At 39.9% G+C, this 19,511-nt stretch overlaps 1 protein-coding gene across 2 annotated transcripts in view; it reads left to right on the forward strand.

Moving 5' to 3' along the window:
• APPL1 (adaptor protein, phosphotyrosine interacting with PH domain and leucine zipper 1) overlaps positions 1-19,511 on the forward strand; it is a 221,717-nt gene that overhangs the window by 39,094 nt on the left and 163,112 nt on the right. The window contains exons 2-4 of one of the 2 annotated variants that reach the window (XM_069206468.1): positions 1,898-1,996; positions 10,133-10,192; positions 13,050-13,121. In XM_069206468.1, the coding sequence (XP_069062569.1) occupies positions 1,898-1,996; positions 10,133-10,192; positions 13,050-13,121 (231 nt within the window). The remainder of the gene's footprint in view (positions 1-1,897; positions 1,997-10,132; positions 10,193-13,049; positions 13,122-19,511) is intronic. The other variant, XM_069206469.1, reaches the window with a different exon arrangement.

Raw genomic sequence — 19,511 nt, forward strand, 5'->3', positions numbered from 1 at the left:
GGTATCCAGGTTGGGAGAAGTGAGGTCACGCAACCAAAATTAGCAGGGGGGTAAGGATTGGTTTTCTCCACAAACAAAGATAGCAAATGCAGTTACTGTTTTGTGTCATATTTACAGTTATACAAATGTACATATGTTAAGAATAATTTTACTTGTCGAAAACTTAGGAATTCACAAAAAATTGCAGAGCTAATACTGGAAAACTGCGACGATCACTGATATAATGGCACACTCCTGATATTTATTGCGAATTTGAACAAAAGTCTGAAATAAGCCGCACACTTTTGCATAAGTCTTTTGAAAAGAATTAGGTCTTTAGAAAATAACGGGAGGAGAAAGGAACGCGAGGGGGAGGTAGAAACTTGCCAGATAGGTTTAATTTATTGGCATGGCTGTTTTGTGCAGGGTGGAAGTTCTTTTTTCCTAGCTTTTGAAAGCAAATGAGTGTAGCAATGCAACAGGTGGAGAGGGTAGCGGGTCTTCAGGCATCTTCTGACCTTGGATAGTAGAAAGGTAACTGCTTTTTGAGAGAGGGGTTACCTCTGGCTTCCAAGAGGAACCTCAGAACCCCCCGTCTTTCTCCTCCTCTAAGATAACCCTTCAGCAGAAGACAGACCTACTGCTGAAATCTTCCATGAATGTCCTGTAAGCTGAGTTACAGCAGGTTTCTGTAGCTTATTGACACCCTAGGGTCATAATAATAAACGGCAGCTTAACAAGCCTTTTGATTGGTTTAGAAGAACGTGGGAGCAGTTCATTTCTTTCTGAGAGACGAATCTGTCACTGAGTTAGAGCACAATCAGTATTTTTACATAGTCCAGTAACTTTAGCAAACGCTGATGGCCCTGATTCGCAAAGCGAAACGTACACTTCTGTGTACCTTTACTACTTTTCAGTATTCACAAAGTACGTGCAGAGTTTTCTGAGTCCTCTCTCCCCATACTTCTGTAAGAGGAGTTCTCCATCCCGGGTGGGGAGAACTCCTCACACATAAGAATTAGGAGTGCGGATCATTAAACTCCACACGAAGTTTGTAAATACCGAAAAATAATATACTTCCACAAAAGTGTAAGTCGACCTTTGTGATCAGGCTCTAAATGACTGAACTCAGATCATCATGTGATGTAGTCAGATGTTTTAGGGCATGATAGCAAGATATCTGCTAAATTACTGTTGCTGCAATAACACCTGCTTGAGCAGGGATTGCAATTACACATGTTGAAATGTTTATCGCAACTTGTAATTTCCGAGTTAGATAAAAAGCATCCCTTCAAAATTTTCCCCTAATAAATTTGGACAGGTCAGTCCTGTTGAAATATAATGAGAGAAATGTTTCGTTAAACTACCTGGGCATGCGGTTTTTGGGGAGGAAAGCCCCAAATGCAGCATGTAACTTGTAATTGGTGCTATTCATCCCACCCATTAAATTTCAGATCCTAGACCAGTGGTTCCCAACTTTTTGACTTCTGTGGACCCCCACTATAGCAAAACTGGAACCCGGGGAGCCCCACTGAATCATTATTGGAATGCAGGGACCCTCCACTGAGTTAATACTCAAAGCTGGGGACCTGATCTGTTAAAATTATAACATTTTCTAAGCAGTTGCGGACCCCCTGAGGAGACTTCGCAGACCCCCAGGGGTCCCCCGACCACAGGTTGGGGAACACTGTCCTAGACTGTTGCACTTTAAAAGGTGCGCTAAATAGCCCATGGCCCTTCCCTGGCACTCATAAACAAATCTTTAAAATTTCTTTTATCCCGTTTTTCGTTTTTCAAATTTCAACAAAATTGCCTGTTTGAATATTCACTTCAAATATATTTTCATTGCTTTATGTTTTGCTTCCTATAATGTGAGAAGTTTTGTGTAATTGTGGCTGTTAACCCTTTTTTTTTGTAGACAAGATCTTTGTTAGGTGTATTTGAGGAGGATGCTGCTGCAATCTCCAACTATGTCAACCAGTTGTTCAAGGCCATGCAGAGAATTTATGATGCTCAAGTAAGTTAATAAACATTTGTAATGTTAGTATATTGATGCTCTGTTAAAATGAAACCCTGGTTTGCCTCTCCCTTTCATTGAAATAATACCCCGAAGTATGTGAGATGGAAGTGTTATGTAGCACAATTGTTTCATAGACTTTTTTATGTTGTACAACTAGTATCTTGTTATACTGCCAATACAAATCCATTTTAAATAACTAGAAAATGCACAATCACCCATATATTGCGAAAACACAAAGTGATTTAATTGTAAGGCCACAAGATTGAAGTAACCTAATTTATAGGAATCTGCAGAGTTGGAGTGCAGTGATGGAGTGGCATAAGGGTCTGATAGATTGACGAAGCTCATTTTAGGGTGCCTGCAGAGCATTGATTTAAATTTCACATGCTTTATATAGCACTGACAAATATTGGTGTTACTGTGCTACAACACACAAAGGTGAGTATGTATGCAAATAGTAAATGTATAATTTTCTAATGGCACATGCTGTTAGCTGAAGTGATTGGGTGTTTTATATTTAGTGCCCATGAAAAGTCAGAGCACCTTTAAGGTGCTGGCAGCCCTTATTACCTCCTGGCGCCCCAGGGTTGTTGTCACATTCATTAAACTAGTCCCCGTATGACAGGAAACATGGCTTGTGTTTTTTATTTTTCTATGGATAGTATAAAATAACTTTCGAAAAGCAAATGTCCTTCTAGCAAGTTAAATATCTAATTTCCACTGATAAATAGGTAAGTGATAATTCATAATTTCTACAAAGAGGTTGGTAAGAGTTATTCTGTGGAGTGAACCCTGGAAAAGAAAGGGAGAGAAGGTACCAGAAAACCAGAAGGCCAGACATGATTATAACTTCTCAGGGGAATACGTTCTGATGGCTAAAACTGTTTTGTGTAAGTGTAAAAACTCAAGAGGATCCTTGTTTTTATGAAATTAAATCTTAATTTTAGATGTTGTCTTTAGTCTATTGATCCTTAGCTTGTGACACACTGATCCCAGACACTTGTTAGCTACTCACTACTCAACAACAACATTTGTAATTTTGATAAAAGTATAAACCTATTTTACTTGGATCTCCTGAACGAGAACCTAATTTTCCAAAGGGATAAGGAAAGGCATGCATGTCTGTATCTTGTAAATACTATAAAACAGCTCGGGTAGCCGGTAAACTTCTTGAGAAAGTGGATTCTCGAGTTCAGGGACTAGGATGTTTAGTACAAATTATTTCCTCCTCTAGTCCTGATTCAGCTTTAGATAATTCAGTGAAAAGTTTGACTAAGAGTCTAATGGTAAGCATAGTAGGAAATTTCTAAGAGAAAAGACTGCAGGTAGGTTTAGGCAGTGTTTCCAACAAGATCGTGGTCCCTGCCGTTACTGACCCTAAGTGGTATAAACTGACCTTGATGAATGCATAGATTTTGAGCTAGCTTGTGTGGAGCAATCATGTGAATTGTTAAGGTGTATAATGTCGTGTAGATCATACCCGTAGGAAAAGTCCAGAATTTAACTGAAGTAGCGACTATCCTTCATCAACCTCTGCCTCCACTGAAAATAATACCTACTCATATACAGATGTCAAATGGAGTGGGCTGATTTGGAGGTTTTACATTTACTTCAATTTTGCTTTTAGAAGAGCTATATTAAATATTTTAATTGATGGACTATGTAATTCCTCCTAGTTTATTGAAAAATTATACATCATGATTGATGCTTTGACAAGAGTGCCATGCTGAATCACAGGTACTCAGTAAAACATCAGTTCAATGAAAAACATATCATAATATCAGAAGTATTAAAGTGTTTTGCAGTTGTGAAAGAGGATCTTCTGGACTTGGTACAATGTCAAAAAAGAGTATAGAGAGAGATATCTTCCTGGGTTTCATCCTTGCCAGTAATTACAGAGATAATGAGCTTCTTTCTATAGGTGTAAGATCTGTAGCTTCCTCTGGTACTAACATTAAACTAAAAGATCCGAACCTTTTTTTTGTTTAACAAATCTAACTGTAAGTAGTGACCAGTCTTGCCTGAGAGAGGTAAAAACATTCTAATCTTCAACTTTAGATTTGTAAGGCACCTCTCAGATGCATGAAATACTGGTAGAGACACTCAGACCTATTACATGCAAAACATTTCTGCCCTGAATATATCTGGTGGGTCATCTGGTTTCACCTTCTAAAATGACCAAGAACTATGTTTTTCTCTTCCAGTTGGGTTGTGCTTCAAAATTTCCAAAGCTAATCAACTATCTCATGGAATTAGTCAGCCTAGGTGCCAGAATCAAAGATTTCATTTTTTTAAGCTAAGGGGCTAGTACCACATATGGTGCCACAAATGTGGCGGAGTACTTTATCTACTCAATGAATGTGTGAGTCCTCTACTTAGAGTTATGGGGACCTTCATGTTCCCACAGGATTAGCCCTCTCTGGCTCTACCAGATTTAACTATAGCCCGACAGACACAAGTGCATCGGTCGAACCTCCAGCTTATTTAGGGTGGATGTAATGACATAGTATTTTCAGGAATATACGTTTTATTTTTTCTCCTGCTTTGGGAGTTTGTTTTTGAGAGTGGCGACATGAAACATGGCAGCTGCTCCGGAAACTTACTGTGTCTTCAGAGGAGGTGCTGTCGCAGCAGCTGTTTTGAAGGCATAGAGCTCTTCACCAGGCAGACAGATGAAGATCTTGAAGTGTGATAGACTGTAATCTGCTTGGGCAGCAGAGTACATACCTCTGCTGCCCTGGTGGCATGTAGTACAACATTTCAAACTCAATAACCGAATTTCTATTTGTTGTCTCTAAAAGATTTGGGTCAGATGCACTTAAGTATTTTGCGACCTCAAAACCAGCGATTCGCAAAATCCATGTTTGTTACAGACTAAACATATTTTATGAGTTGGAAACTTTTTGTCTGACCCATAAAATGGGTTTTACAATCTGGACTGAATGACAGCATGGAAGGGGTGTGAAATGGGTTTTCCTTCTTAATTGTGATGTGCTAGTGGTTTGTGACTTTAAATCATTGACAAGTTACTGACTCCTCAGAAGAGGTAGCACTTAAATTGTGAATTGGTTGGCAACCTCAGGAGGAGCATGCAGGAGTCAAGGGACCCACTCCCTGCTCCCCCTGATAGTTTTCCTAACAGAAAATTTTATTTTTTCGATTTTTTTAAGGCAGCACTTGTACCCTCAAGGAAGACAGGCTGTTTAAAACAAATGATTGGAAATGCAAGCAGACGGTTGGTGGTCTACTGTACTATCCTTGTGTTTGCAGGTATCACAGGGGGTCAAGCATTGTGACCAGCTTTTTTCATGTTAATTCGGAAAGTTGTTTTCCAACTCCCCACGAATGGTGATTATGCGAACCGACCTATCAGTACATAGTTCAATTCCCAGTATCAAAGTCCATTCACAAAAAGTTGGTGCACAATTTGCGAGCACTTTTTGGGAAAGGATTTTGTATATCTGGCCCTTTGTTTCTGCCTCCTTAATCCTTCAAGGCTACACCCCTTATTTGATTGAAATGAAAAGCATCATTCCATAAAGGATATCAGGGAGGTTGTTGACAACCTACTACAAAGCTATGCAACATACAGTACCTAAAAAACACAGATGTGGCATGTGTTCACCTTGGGATTGAATACTTTTTAAAATGTATCTTCAAATACAGCATCCAAGTAAAAAATACATTTAGAAAGTATTATATAATTGATTAAATAAAAACAATTAATGGAAACAACTAGGTTTCCTAAGTGTTCATTCCCCTTATAATGACAATACCGGTTTAACTGCAGGTATAACCACTTACATTTGAAAACCACATGCCAGGCTATCTACTCTTAAACTATGTTAAAGTAGAGCGATTCACTTGATCTTAGGATAAGTTCAGTACTTCATGTAGATTCCCTCAGCAGGAAACTGAGTGACATACCAAAGACCCAACAATGAGCATCAATGAGCTTTCAAAATAACTCTAGCAAAAGCTGTTGAAAGGCACAGATTACAGGAAAGCTATGTATACGTTCAGAGGCCTTGAATTCAGTTGATGCACTGGTGAGACTATTATTAAAAAGACAAAGTTCTATAGCGCCTTTGGAACACCTCCTGGTTAAGTCAGTCCTTACAAAGTAGATATCGGAGCAAGAAGGATACAGATTACAGGGGCTTCTGAGAGCCCCCTGGCTATTGGAACAAACTAAAGATGTTTATACCTAATTCTGGTTAAAGTGTGCATTTGACAACAGTGTCCCAAGCATACATGGGTTGTAACACAGTGTGGCAAGAAGGGAAGCCTTTTATCAAGAAAGACCTCCTTAAACCCCCATTTGAGATATGTGCACAACATTTAGCAGATTTCATAGCCATACCTTTGTGGTAAAAGGTTTTATGATCTGCAGAACGTAAATAGAATACTATGGTCTAATTGCAAGCCATTCCGACTGGAGCAAACCTCCCATTACACGTAATTCAGGAACACCATATCTATTGTAAAGCATTTGGTGGCATAATGGTTTGCTTTTCAGAATGGAATGGACAGAAACACAGACACGTCCTTGCAGACGCCCTGCTGCCTCTTCGAGAATGCAACAACTGAGACAGAAGTTAGCTTTCAGCATGAAAAAGACTTAACAAACAGTAATCGCTACACTTAAGTTGCCTAGCGAGATCCTCATGTTAAATACAATCAAATATTTGCGGCAATGAATGATATTGTCTGCAAAACCCATAACAAACTTGACAGAGCTTGAGCACAATTATAAGGAGCAGTCAGATATTCCCATGTCTAGTTGTGTATATTTGAGGAGAAGTATCTCAATATATTTAAAGCAGTTGTTGCTGCCAAAGGTGCTTCCACTGAGTAGCAACAAGGGGGTAGAAACTGTTCCAGATATTTCAGTTTAGTCTTTTCATCTATGTATTTCTTTTGCACACAACATTTTACCCTCAAAAGTTTGGAATGTTGTTTGTAGATAAGTGGGAAACAATATCATGTAAGACACTGACGAACAAGCACTCCAAGGGCAAAAAGTTCAAGTGGGTGCAAACTTTCTATAGGCATTTTGCTCTTTAGGCTCATTTTCCTTTGCTTTGTATTACTTGATAAGGCTAAGTAGACTTGGGGCCCGATTTAAAGTTTGGCTGAGGGGGTTACTCCATCACAAACATGACAAATATCCCGTCTGCCGTATTACTATTCCATTATAGCCTACAGAACTTTATTACGGCAGACAGGATATCGGTCACGTTTGTGACAGAGTAACCCCTCCACCAAACTCTAAATCAGGCCCTTAGTAATATAATGGTTGATGTAGTGCAGTAAAACTGTCATCATTTTGATTTTCCAAATCATTGGTTCCATTAGGAACACAAATCCCACAATTAAACATAAAGCATGCCAGTTACCTATAAGATGTCCTGGTGCTGAGACTGACACTGATGATCTCTAACACCGCATGAAGGATCTCGGAATGACAGTTAACAAAGCAACAGGTTGTGTGAGCTTTACTGAAGGCTAATAACTGTCATGAGCACGTGTGGACACAGGTAGGGAGTTCCAGAATTTGGCTGTTGCAAAATAAAAAGAAACAACAAGCTCCACAACCCGCCCAGGAGCTGGAATATCTTGGCATCACTGAAAGTTTGGCTGTGTTTTATTTCAGGGGCCTGACAGCATTGTATTGATAAATTTGAGTAACGGGTGCCTAGGGCCTAAGCCATGAAGAGCGCGAAACACCAAGCAGAGTGATTACAGGAGATTATGAGCTGCTATCGTGAGGCAGTAAATTGTTTTAAACGAATTGCAGGAAGGGTGAGCTGTTGTATTCTGTACCTGCTCTTGAGGGCGTACGATATAAGTAGGAGAGGTCAAAAACAAGACATTGCAGTAATCCGGCTGGCAATATTGTGACTTCAGTTACCAGGTGCTTGGCCTGAGAGGGAAGGAATGAGTCTTGAGTAAATAAGAGCATGACAAAGAGTTGCTTCCTGTGAGAAAAAAGGGATAGCTGTTAATCGTGAACAACCCTCAGTTGCTGGCTTCAGGAGCCGGCACTGGCAGTGTATTGAGAACAGAAGGGCAGAAATTGCCAAGACTTGATGGATGGGTGTTGCAGCCAGAGAATACAAGACTATTGGTCTTGCATGAGCTTCTCTTTAATTCCCATTAATCCACTATGCTAAAAATACAATTCAGAAAAGTGGAGATCAAATGAGAAGAGTTGTCCTGAAGGGAAAAAAGAATCTGGGTATCAGCTGCATAACATGTGGAAGTGAATCCAAATGAGCGAATGAGTTGGGCATGATGAAGAACATAAACGTGATGTAGAGTTTAAGAAGCTGATAAAGGACATACAGATAAGGGCTGAAATCAGCACTATAGTGGCTGTATCTAGCAAAGAGGGGAGCAAGATCACTAGGGAGTTTAAGGAATTCCTCTTCCATGGTCTGAAAAAAGAATTCTAAGCCCTGCATGCAAGGAACGGCCAAGATCGACAAGAAGTGAATAGAGAAATATATGACTTGTACGAGAGTGTTCAGGGTGGCTGAATAAACAAATGGTTCATGGTTCCCTACAGGAACAGGCAGTCCTGAGGCAGAAGGTGATATCTCTTGAGGAGCAGAACATTATCCTGTACGTGAAATTTAAATATTTTTAAAGAATGGTTTGTTGCACAACAGTAGGCTCAGAATTATTCCGAAGGTTGGGACAGAATATTGAGTATGTGCAGACACTGTTCTATTCTGTATTGAACATTTCTCATTTTGGTGCCATTGAACAGTACAGGGCACATACAACATCTTAAGTCTTCTAAAGCTCCCAGCTCTGGTTAATTCACATAAACATTTTTAAGAGATGTGGAATAAAAATAAATCAGATTCATTGTTTAGTAAATTTCGGGAGACTCTGGTATTCATATGAAGCATTTAATAAAATCGACAATGATCATTGGGAACTTAGGCAATCAGTATGTCCCTGAATCTCCCTAGTTGCACATTTGATTACATTATTGTACTATTCCTGCGAACTTCATGCAATTTAACACATTAAGTGGGCTGCATACTGTGGCAAGCAAAGGAAATAAACATTGGTGCAACAGCTACTGATCACAAGCTACATCAAAAATCATTGGTTATGGAATACCATCAGCATGGCAACAGCATATTTTTTCATATATTGTTGTAAAAATGTGTGTTGTGTTCATGTCATTTCAACTTGCAAGTTCCGGTAAAGTCTATCTGATCCCTTGTTCTAGGTCTTGGGCCTACTAACTAAAAAAGTTGCAACCACACTTACATCTCCAATTGTCACAGGTCTATTGTTCTACCTCTAAATTCAACCCTATCCATCCTTGCATAATGGTACCTCACAAACGAGCAAAACTGCATGTCCTGACTGTACCTTCCTACCGCATCCTGTCCCTTTCTGCACATACTGTTGCTCTTAGGCAACTTTCGCTCAGCTAATGCCATAGCGCTGCAATTGTAATTAGCACCTCCTTAGAGGCTATAGCTATTCTTGCTGTAGTGAGTAACTGGACTATTTAACAACTTTGCCGCTTCTGCAAAAGTGACACCAAAGCTGGAAAAGTACCCAGACCCTACAAACATATTTCTCTAAAGAATGTTGCCGTATAGGTCTTCACTAAGGTCTTTGCTTTCTGGTTAGAGACCATCATGTCCCATTTGGTCCATCAAATTAGATTAATGCCCAAAACTCTCATTTGGGGATAATACTAAGAAGTTGGTGCTTACTATTGATCTTTGTGCTTGTGTTGTACACAGTATTACAAAAATTGTTCACTTTTTGAATTTGCTGAATAAGTATTTATTATGAAGCGAGTAGCAAGAAATGACTTATAAAACTGGCAAGTGTCCGGCTCAGAAGTGCTAAACACATTGCTGCCCACATGGATCTACGGTAAAGAAAACGTGTGTGGATCAAATAAGAAAAGAAGGGAGTGGGTGCAAAGTAATGGGAACAAAAAGACATACTTCGTTTTAGAAGCTTGTCCAGGAAGAACAAATGTTTTTTCATACCTTAGGCCAAACGACTTTTTATCATGTTTCCTAGATTGTAAAAGCAACATGGACTTAATCTGTTGTAATGTTTTGTCTTTGCTTCAATTGTTTTTTGTAGAACGAATTAAGTGCAGCAACACACCTGACGTCAAAACTGTTAAAGGAGTATGAGAAACAGGTAGAGTAGAAGGCATTTCATCTGTTGATCAGAACCAACTTTTGCATGTGTTTCCTGTACGCATATGCTCTCTTTCTCATTGGTCCCCTTTAACTGTCCTCCATTGTCTCTGTTGCAGCCCCTATCTCTCCTTTTCTCCTTTCCTTTTTACTGGCTTGTCATCGTCTGTACTAGTGTCTTCATCTACATCTTAGTTCTTTGTATATATGCACCATATTCAGTCATGTTTCGGTCCAGAAGTTGGCTTTGTGAACAAATCTGGGTTGTTCTCATGATAAAATATTTTATACCGTAGAGAGTACGGGGCTTTGCCTGGCTTTATAGAGTTTAAATTCCCTCCAGTGTACGTTTTTAAGAGCTTTCCTGTGTGTTCTAGCTCTTGCCTAAGTCTGCTTGCGTACGACCTACTGTAGGCTTACCATGAAGTTACAGTAGGTTTAGAGCATGTCCACTGATTACTGTTGGTCGTTTTTTTTCCTCTCTCATTTGCTTACTTCTGATTCATTGGCTTGCATTCCTTTTTTTGAGTTTGTCCCTCCCTTAGTTACTATCCTTTTGATGATGTCATTCTACTGCTTACGTTTAGAGAACTACTTTTGTTTCACGTCAAAACCAGAAAGATTTATTAAAAATGTTAATTTATTGCAGAGGGCAAAACGTTGCTAGTGAAATCAGTGGGGAATTAGTAATTAAGGTCAATCAATAGAATTTCACAATCAAAATAAGTAAGATTAAAATCAGGTCGGCTCTGAAGCAAGCAACAGTCAGAAACCAAGTATTGTTCAGAGGACTGACTGACATATAGGCCCTCATTATGACCATGGTGGCCTTAAGACCACCAGGGTTGTGGTGGTGGACTGACTGCCGCCAATGTGGCGGTATGACCACAGCGGTAGCGCAATGGTCGAGCCACCAGCACCGCCACTCTACTGCCATAGGACTGTTTGGTGGTCCTAATCCGCCAGGGCAGTGCCACAAGCAGTGCTGCCCTGGGGATTACAACTCCCTCCTGGCATGGGCAGTGCAGGGCCCCTCCTGGCCAGCCCTGTTGCGATGTTTACCGTCTGCTTTGCAGACAGTGGACATCGCAACGGGTGCTGTTGCACCCTATGCACTACAGCATTGCAGCCGGTTTTATTATGAGCTGGAGACAATGCTGTAGGCAGTTTCCTGCTGGGCCAGCGTGCAGAAACTCTGTTCCCAAAAACAAGGCATGTGCTAGGGATTTAGGCAAAAAAGTAAAACACGACATGGTGAGAAATGACATTATAGGGCTGGGGTTAACAAAGATACATGTGAATTAACCAATGACTGTTTGAATACACAATAAACGTCAAACACGTTACAACTAATAAACACCTGCTTAGCTGCATATTAATATGTTTTGCATGCACAGAAAATGAAGGAAATGTTAATGCATATGTAACTTAACAAACAGTAACACTCTTGTAGCATGAATAGCTCTCTTGCTCAAGCTTAGCCAAAGGGCCTTCAGTATTGCAACAATAGGAAGGAACATCCTGAACATGACTTCCTATATAGAAAGTATTTTAATACAATTGTGATTTTATCAACAGACACCATGGAAAGAGTTTCTATTTTGTTTATTTGTCTAAAATGGAAAATCACAGAGAGAGACATGCACATAGAAAGACTCGTTTGTGTTAAAAAAAACATGGGTATTTCTTTCTCCAATTATGAATAGATGTCAATGCAAGCTGGCTGTGGCCTTGTCATGTAAACTTAGGCTCACCTGAGTTGAGCATTAATTTTAGATTATTAAACATGTTCCTACGATCACACGGCCCCAGCATCTCCATTACCACAGTTTGCTTTAAGTTGATATTTTATGGCTAGCCCCTACAGGTTTAAGGCCTGTGTGTTACTGGCTTAGTCACCTTGTAGATGGCATTCACAGTGTCAATCTACATCTGAGTTTCTAATGCATAAAGCCTTCAAGAGTAAGCCTGGAAGCCAAGTGCCTAAAGGGATTGACCTGGTTATCGCTATTGAGTCCACATTTTGTGACAAAGACTGGGAAGTAAGTGGTCCAGCTCTCATAGTGCATTCCACAAGGTACACATTTCCCCTCTAGTGAAAAAACATTAAAAAAAACAAATAGATTGGATGCACCTCCTAATTAGCTAGATTATTCATTTCAGTTTCATGCACACATTGAATAAAAAAGCAAGCAACTGAAAGATATCTATCAGATCATTTTAATTCAAATAAATGACAATATACTCAGATATCCTTTCCATGCTTTAATGGATACCCCCAAAAAAGAAAAATAGTAAATAGATGACTGGACTAATGGGGCATTTAAAAATTCAATTTGCTGTACACATACTCAACTAAAGAATGTCATGTACAAGTAAGTAAAGAGCACAGGCTGAGTCTTTGTGTTAATTTTCAAACTGCTTACCTGCCCCTTCCCACCCTGAAAATGGTCAGATTAACGTCTGCCAAAGACAGCAACGGTCAAGTGATCACACCCAAATTTGGTGGACATGTAGAGGATAGGGTTCCTCGATAGGGGGAAAGATTTTCTCCATGGAGAGAAAAATAATCTAATTATGCTGTTTTGCAAAGGCGGTAGAATTTCACTATGTCTAATTGTAGAACATGTGTACAGCTACCCAAGTGGAAATGCCTCTGTATTGTCACATACAGGTACTCGCAAAGGTTTTTCAGGAATTTGCCTGGAATCCTGTGACTGCTGTACTTTTTGAAAGCTTTGTGATTTCCAGAAAGTCATAATTCTGCATGAATGCAAGATCCTGGGCTTCCGGTGCAGATCTATGACTTGGGTATAGTAGTTATTATTGCTAACTAAACTAGTTTTTTTGATTTGCAGCGCTTTCCTTTAGGGGGTGATGATGAAGTTATGAGTTCCACCCTGCAACAGTTTGCAAAAGTGATTGATGAGGCAAGTGCTGAACTTTCCAGTACATTTTACAAGTATTTGTTTAAAGCTATTCATTAAAAGTTATTAATTCTGTACTTGCTTTTATTGTACCTACCCATATCACCTCGTTTCTTGGCATCCAGAAGTTACTTACAAGCGCCTATATCAAGGAACTATTCTCAATGAAAGTTAATGGACCTACAAAAATATTGCTTCCTAAACTCAGCTCTCATGAAATAGCTCCCACATACCACCAAATGGAAGAGCTTAATACTCCTCTTTTTTAATATCATATTTCTTAAATTAAAAGAGGTTCTGTCCTTTGTTGGATGAAAGTATGCCTTTATTGTATTTCTAATGTGTTGCATTTGAGCCTTTTAAGATGGTGGTCCTTAAATAACTACACTTATACAAGCTTTCCATTATGCATGAAATTACAATAACGATTGAAATGTAAAATTCCACGAATCAGAAAAGTTTCTTTATTTTTAGAAGGTTTGCATGTTTAAAATTCTTACATTATCTTTTGTGGGTTATTTCATGGTTCAGGCCTTTTCTTTGAAGGTTGGCTTTTGTGAATAAGAAGAACAGGCCCTGTACCTTCACCTGCTTTTACATGTATCCCAGCCCATCACAGCCCCACCTGAGCCAACGATGGGAGATCACGCTGCACCCATTTGTTTCTTTGAAGGAGGCATGCCCCTGCAGGTGCTGCTTCAATTACTCCCTGCCACGCATGGTGGGTTTCAGTGACTATTGGATCTCAACTACTCTGTCATGCTGGGTGTGGACCCCGACTGTGGCATGAATGTGGTCTACTGGCCTGAGAACGCAACAGACTTTGAGCCCTCTACAGTGGGGCCATGGAGCACTTCCCTGGTCACTGGTGCTACGTTAGGCTGCTCACAGACTCGGATGGCCTATGGTGGATTTATTTCGCACCAAGGAGCCGGGATGCTTTGGCCCACTGGAAATCAGGGATTTGGTAGAGTACACTGAGGACTGCATTACGCAAGAGGTGGAGCGCAGCACTGAATGTAAGAGGAACTTCCCCATTAACAGGAAGAGTTGGTGGCACTTAGCCATGGACATGGAGGGCAGGCTACGGGACACTATCGCAGATAGATGGAGGATTGGCCAAGGCTAGATTTCCTAAAGATCATGGGGGGCAGGCTCAGTGACAGTTTTCCTAGACAGAAACGTGGGCCCTGGGGTGATTTACCAAGAAACAAGGAGGGAAATCTAAGGGTGACTTCCATGGAAAGATGGAGGGGAGGCAACAAGAAAAGAGCCTAGTTTAAACAGTAGTCTTCAAACGTTTTATTGACAACCCACTTAAGTAAATATAAGCATTAATGTAAATTGTAAAACCATTCAATATTATGAGCAGAATGAGCAATTTCATTTTATTGTTATCTTATAGAAAACATCTAAGCTGGTTTATTAAGGAATTTGTATTACAAAAATATTCCAGTAACAAGCACATCATTTGAAATAAAAAATTCGAAAATGCAGTCCATAAACATCTTCACAGAGACGTACATCTGCAGGATTGATTAAACATTGCATCAGTCCATCATGATCCCCCCCCCAAAAAAAATGCCCAGCACCGCTTTATCACAAAGCTATTATCTATTAAGCTTTGCCTATGCACTAATAACATGCTTTAGGTGAATTAAAGATTATGGTTTGCTTTTGGGGATGGGGGATGGAAGGGAGTTATAAATTATGCTTCCAACGTGTTTACAATGATGCTCTATGAGGTTTCCTCACTGTAAAATGTTAAATTTTTGAGATAATGGAAATGTCCTATTAGAAGGTTTGATGGCAGGTTGACGAGAAGCAAGGGACTGGTCAGAGGCTACCTATTGTTTTCAGGATAGCTGGATAGTGGGAGGGGCTAGCTTATGGGTATTGCGTCTTGGATTTTCTAGGTAGTTACAGAGAGGGCAGAAGGTGCATGCTCGTGGAACCTTAAAGAGATGGTGTTACTCTTTGCAAAGGAGGCTTGCATTGCTTGTGGCTAAGCTGTACTTGCCTATGTGTAAGGGAAACAGACACTGCAATTGCTCATGTTGTACCTGATAAATTTGTGTGTCAGAGGTTTGCGCTCCTGCTCCAGTGATGTACTGCTTGTGTGTGCATGTATTTTTGCATATGTCACAGAGTTGTCTCATGGGAGAGTTTGTGGAGACTCTATGACCTGGACTTCACTTTATTTGGTGCCCCACATGCCTTCCTCAAAATGTATATATTTAATAAAATCTCCAGGCTGTCCCATAAATTTATGATGAGGTAGCTAACGGCAGCCACACCTCTAGTTGGCGTCAGATGCTGGAGCTGCTTCGTAAGTATGTGTAAGCGTGTTGGTGCCCCAAAGGAGTAGTAGATAGGCCTACTTTTTCAGGGCCCTGTGCACATGCCACAAAATGTATTTATGTAATAAAAAAATATGATTGTTTGGTTAATTTGTAATGAGTCAGCCAAAAACAATAGTATCACTATGTAGCAACAGTTGCAGGAGCTGCTTTGTTAAGGCTATCTGTGAGGTCCCGCAGACATGGGTTGAGGAATGTGATGCTTGCCCTTGTCCTGCCCATGTTGTGTGAGTTGTAATACCTCTGGAGCAGCCCAGCTGACAATTGGCAGACTTGCCTTTTTTATTGGCTAACATTACCTATACAGGACTGACTGCCACAGAAATGTAAAAAAGGACTTTGAGTTTGACTCTACCCTTTACTGTAAACACAAGTCATTGGCCTTGACCAACACAAACTGGTAAGTAGGTATGTGCAGTTGCATCTCCTCTCACACCTCCCCCTACACAATAATGCGTACTCTGTCTGGTGTACGCTGCACCATGTTTCTAATCTCAGGTGCTTGAACCAACATCTCTTAAAGAGGTCATTCTACATCTTTTAATCTTTCATCCCATAGCAGCTGATATATGCAGTCTCCTTTATCCCAATTTATAAGGTGATTTGAAAGCACTGACGACTTACTTAAGTAGAGGGACCAGACAACATATTAAAATCCCAGGAATTGAGCCACAAGGATTCTTGAGTGGGACCCACTGCAACAAGGCGTCGAACCTGTAGTGAATATACGAAGAAGGCTTAGCAGAATTTCTATGTGGCCACATTTTTTTGTTTTTGTTTGGGAGAATTCATACCGCATCTAAAAAGGCAATAGTATAGCAAAGGAATTAGCAACATCATGGCATAGCATGATACAAATAGTTTAGTGGACAATGAATCAAATAAATAATTATCTCAAAGCCAAAATGTGCACAAGTCCAGAATCTTAAATTAGTGTCACATAAATATTGCCGAACTCTGCCGTCTCACATCCACAAAAATGAGCCACTACATCCCCTAGTACAGAGTTTCCCATAAACTGCAAAATTTCTTAAGAGATCGAGATCTAAGTGTGTACTTAATATTCTAATTCTTTAAGTTTTTGCATTTTAAGGCACCACTGCGTACACAAAGGGACCAGCTCAAAACAGCAGTTTGGCAAAATGAATATCTTTATCATGAACTAACCTTAAAGTGCATTAGCAGTGAGACTGAATTTCTGCCCCAAAAGAGGTAATTTGTGGACATCCCCAGACAATATGAGTTTAATTGACTCCGTTTTCCACTAAACACCTATAGCATTTATCAGGAAGCTAGGGGTGAATTCTGTGCAGAAATGCCGGAGTTCTATAAAGTAATCACTTTGCATAAAACTGCATTCTGCGGAAATTAGCCGCTTTTAATAACGAGAAATTAAGCATATTCAACCTATTCCATGTCTCCTCTTGAGACTAGAAGACCTTCCTTTGACTGCAACCTATTTTGCAGCTTTAGGTATAGTGTATTAATCTTCTGACGCCTCAAAATACCGACCCAAGAACTGATGGATCTAGGAGTGGTGGTTTCTATCCCGTGTTCAGCCAACTCTAAATTGTCCCATATTTTATTAATGTCTAAATTATTAAAAATCGTCTTTAATGAATAAAAGACACTTGCATTAATATCCAAAAATGTCGATTTGATTTTTTTTTTTATCTGGCCAAGGTTTCCAACTTATTGCGTTTAAAAAATCTGGAACCTTGTTATATCCATTGGACTCCCACCTGGCCAAGTTGTTCTTATCTACCAAAGGACAATTCCCGACCCAAATATTGGCCAAGTGAGTTGTACCACTAATGACCAGAATGTTATAATGCATACACATTTGATCTTTACATTTAAGAAGCCACACTAAAGTCTTGTATCTGACTTTTTTTGGGGATCTTGTAAGGTGCTGATAATCGACATTTTTATGCTCCTGAAAAATCAGATTAATTAAAAAGTTGTCTACACTCGTCATACTGTGATATTTTTTTTTTTTTTTTTTTTAAACATCTATATGAACAATGTGCAAAATTAGCAAAGTAATATAATTTCAGATCAGACAAGGCAAGACAAGACCACCTTCCTTTAGAGTTCTACAAAGCACCTCAATAGCCAGTCTGGGTGTCTTATTCGCCCATATAAAGATCGAGAACATACCCTCTAATTCCTTAAAAAACTTCATCTGAGGGGCACATGGAATCACTGAAAATAAGAAAATGCACAGCGACAGAACTGACATTCTTATCAAAACTACCCGGCCCATTATTGAAAGTGGTAAATCGATCCACCGAGAAAAAAGTGCTTTTGATCTTGTGAATCAGAAGGACATAGTTGAGGGCAAATAGATCATCCACATTTTCCGAGACCTATATTCCTAAGTATCTTTTAGGGTTGTGATTCATTAAGGGGCGAAATTCTATTGGTAAAGTGTCAAGTGCACAATCACTTAATAAGATTTTTGTTTTCAGCGTATTTATTTTATACCCACCGAGCTCTTGAAAGTCTTGAAATATTTTAAAAACCTGGTTTAAATTAGCTTTTTCTGGCTTTAAAAATAGCGCTGTATCAACTGCATATAATGTAATAGGAATCATTCCACTTATTGGGGATTTGATAGCCTTTATTGGTGCATTTTGCTATGGCTAAAGGCTCTATAAATAGCGCAAAAAGAATAGGCGAAAAAGGACATCCTTGCCACGTGCCCCTAGCAATCGCACAAGACCCTATAATATAAGAATTAATGGCAATCTGAGCTGTAGCCCCAACATACACATGTTATAAGTTCTCAGTCAGCCACTCAGGGAACTCAAACTCACGTAGGATGGAAAAAAGACTGACCCAGGGCACAAGGTAAAATGCCTTTGCCGTGTCTAATAAAAAAACCTGGGCTGAAATCTAGTTTTGTGAAAAATAGTCCAAAGCCTCAATTAAGAAATTCATATTAGAGAAAAGTTGCCTCCCAAGAATGCACCCACAATGGTCTGGATGTATAATTGATCCCAGCACTTGGCCCATCCGATTAGCCAACACTTTTGTAATAATTTTATAATCCGCATTTAGCAGGCTAATAGGTCTATGAGAGTTAACATCCTCTTTATTTTTATCTTTTGTTGGGAAGCTAACCACGACTGCGGTGCGGAAAGAAGCTGGGATTGGCAAGTCTTACCAATTCAGGATTTAAGGCTGGTGCTGGGCAATGACTTCACCTCCTCTATCTCCTCAAGGGTAGGCTGTCCTTGGTTAACGCCAAACTTTAGGAGAGAAAGCTGAGATAGAAAACTTTTAAGTCAGTCCTTGTTGACCTGTTGTTGTACACCAAAAAGCGCTTTGTAGTGCCTAAGAAACTTCTCATAAATCTGGACAGGCTGTGTCAGCCTAGTTTTAGTTTAATTATCAGATAGGGAGGTAACCTTGCTCTGCATTTGGCGCTTACACACCTGACAGACTAAAGATTTCCCGGCATACACGGTCCCCTCTTACACCTTTTGAAGATAGGTGGCCGTTGACGCATAGCTGCACTTATAATAATAATCTTGCATATTCGCTCTCACCTGCTTAAGCACTGCATTATTAGCTGCGTTACCTTGGAAATATGCCAGATTTGCTTGTCGAAGAGCGGTCTCCAAACCCTCCCGGCGTGCACCTAGTGCCCTTTATACGTAACACTCCATAAGGTTATTTGACCACGTATGGTTGCCTTAAATGCTTTCCAGACACAGTCTACGCTAGCGGAGCCCATGTTTAGTGCATAATAGCTGGCTATCGCACTGTTTACTTCCTTGCACCATTCTTCGTTCTCTAGGTCAACCTTATCAAAATGCCTCCTCAGAGTGGGCCTCTCACTTCATCTCCTTCAAAGAGTGATCTGAGAAACTGCTCGGAGTCTGGATGTTATTACTTAAATTCAGCTCACGGGAGGATTCTAGCGGCTGAGTTATATTTCCCTGAGATACAAGAATACTCGTATGTTATTGCATACTACTCGAGCCACAAGTCAGTTAGACCCAACATTTACATGCATTCGGATATG

The sequence above is a fragment of the Pleurodeles waltl genome, chromosome 9, assembly GCF_031143425.1.
Source record: "Pleurodeles waltl isolate 20211129_DDA chromosome 9, aPleWal1.hap1.20221129, whole genome shotgun sequence".
NCBI classification, from domain to species: domain Eukaryota; kingdom Metazoa; phylum Chordata; class Amphibia; order Caudata; family Salamandridae; genus Pleurodeles; species Pleurodeles waltl.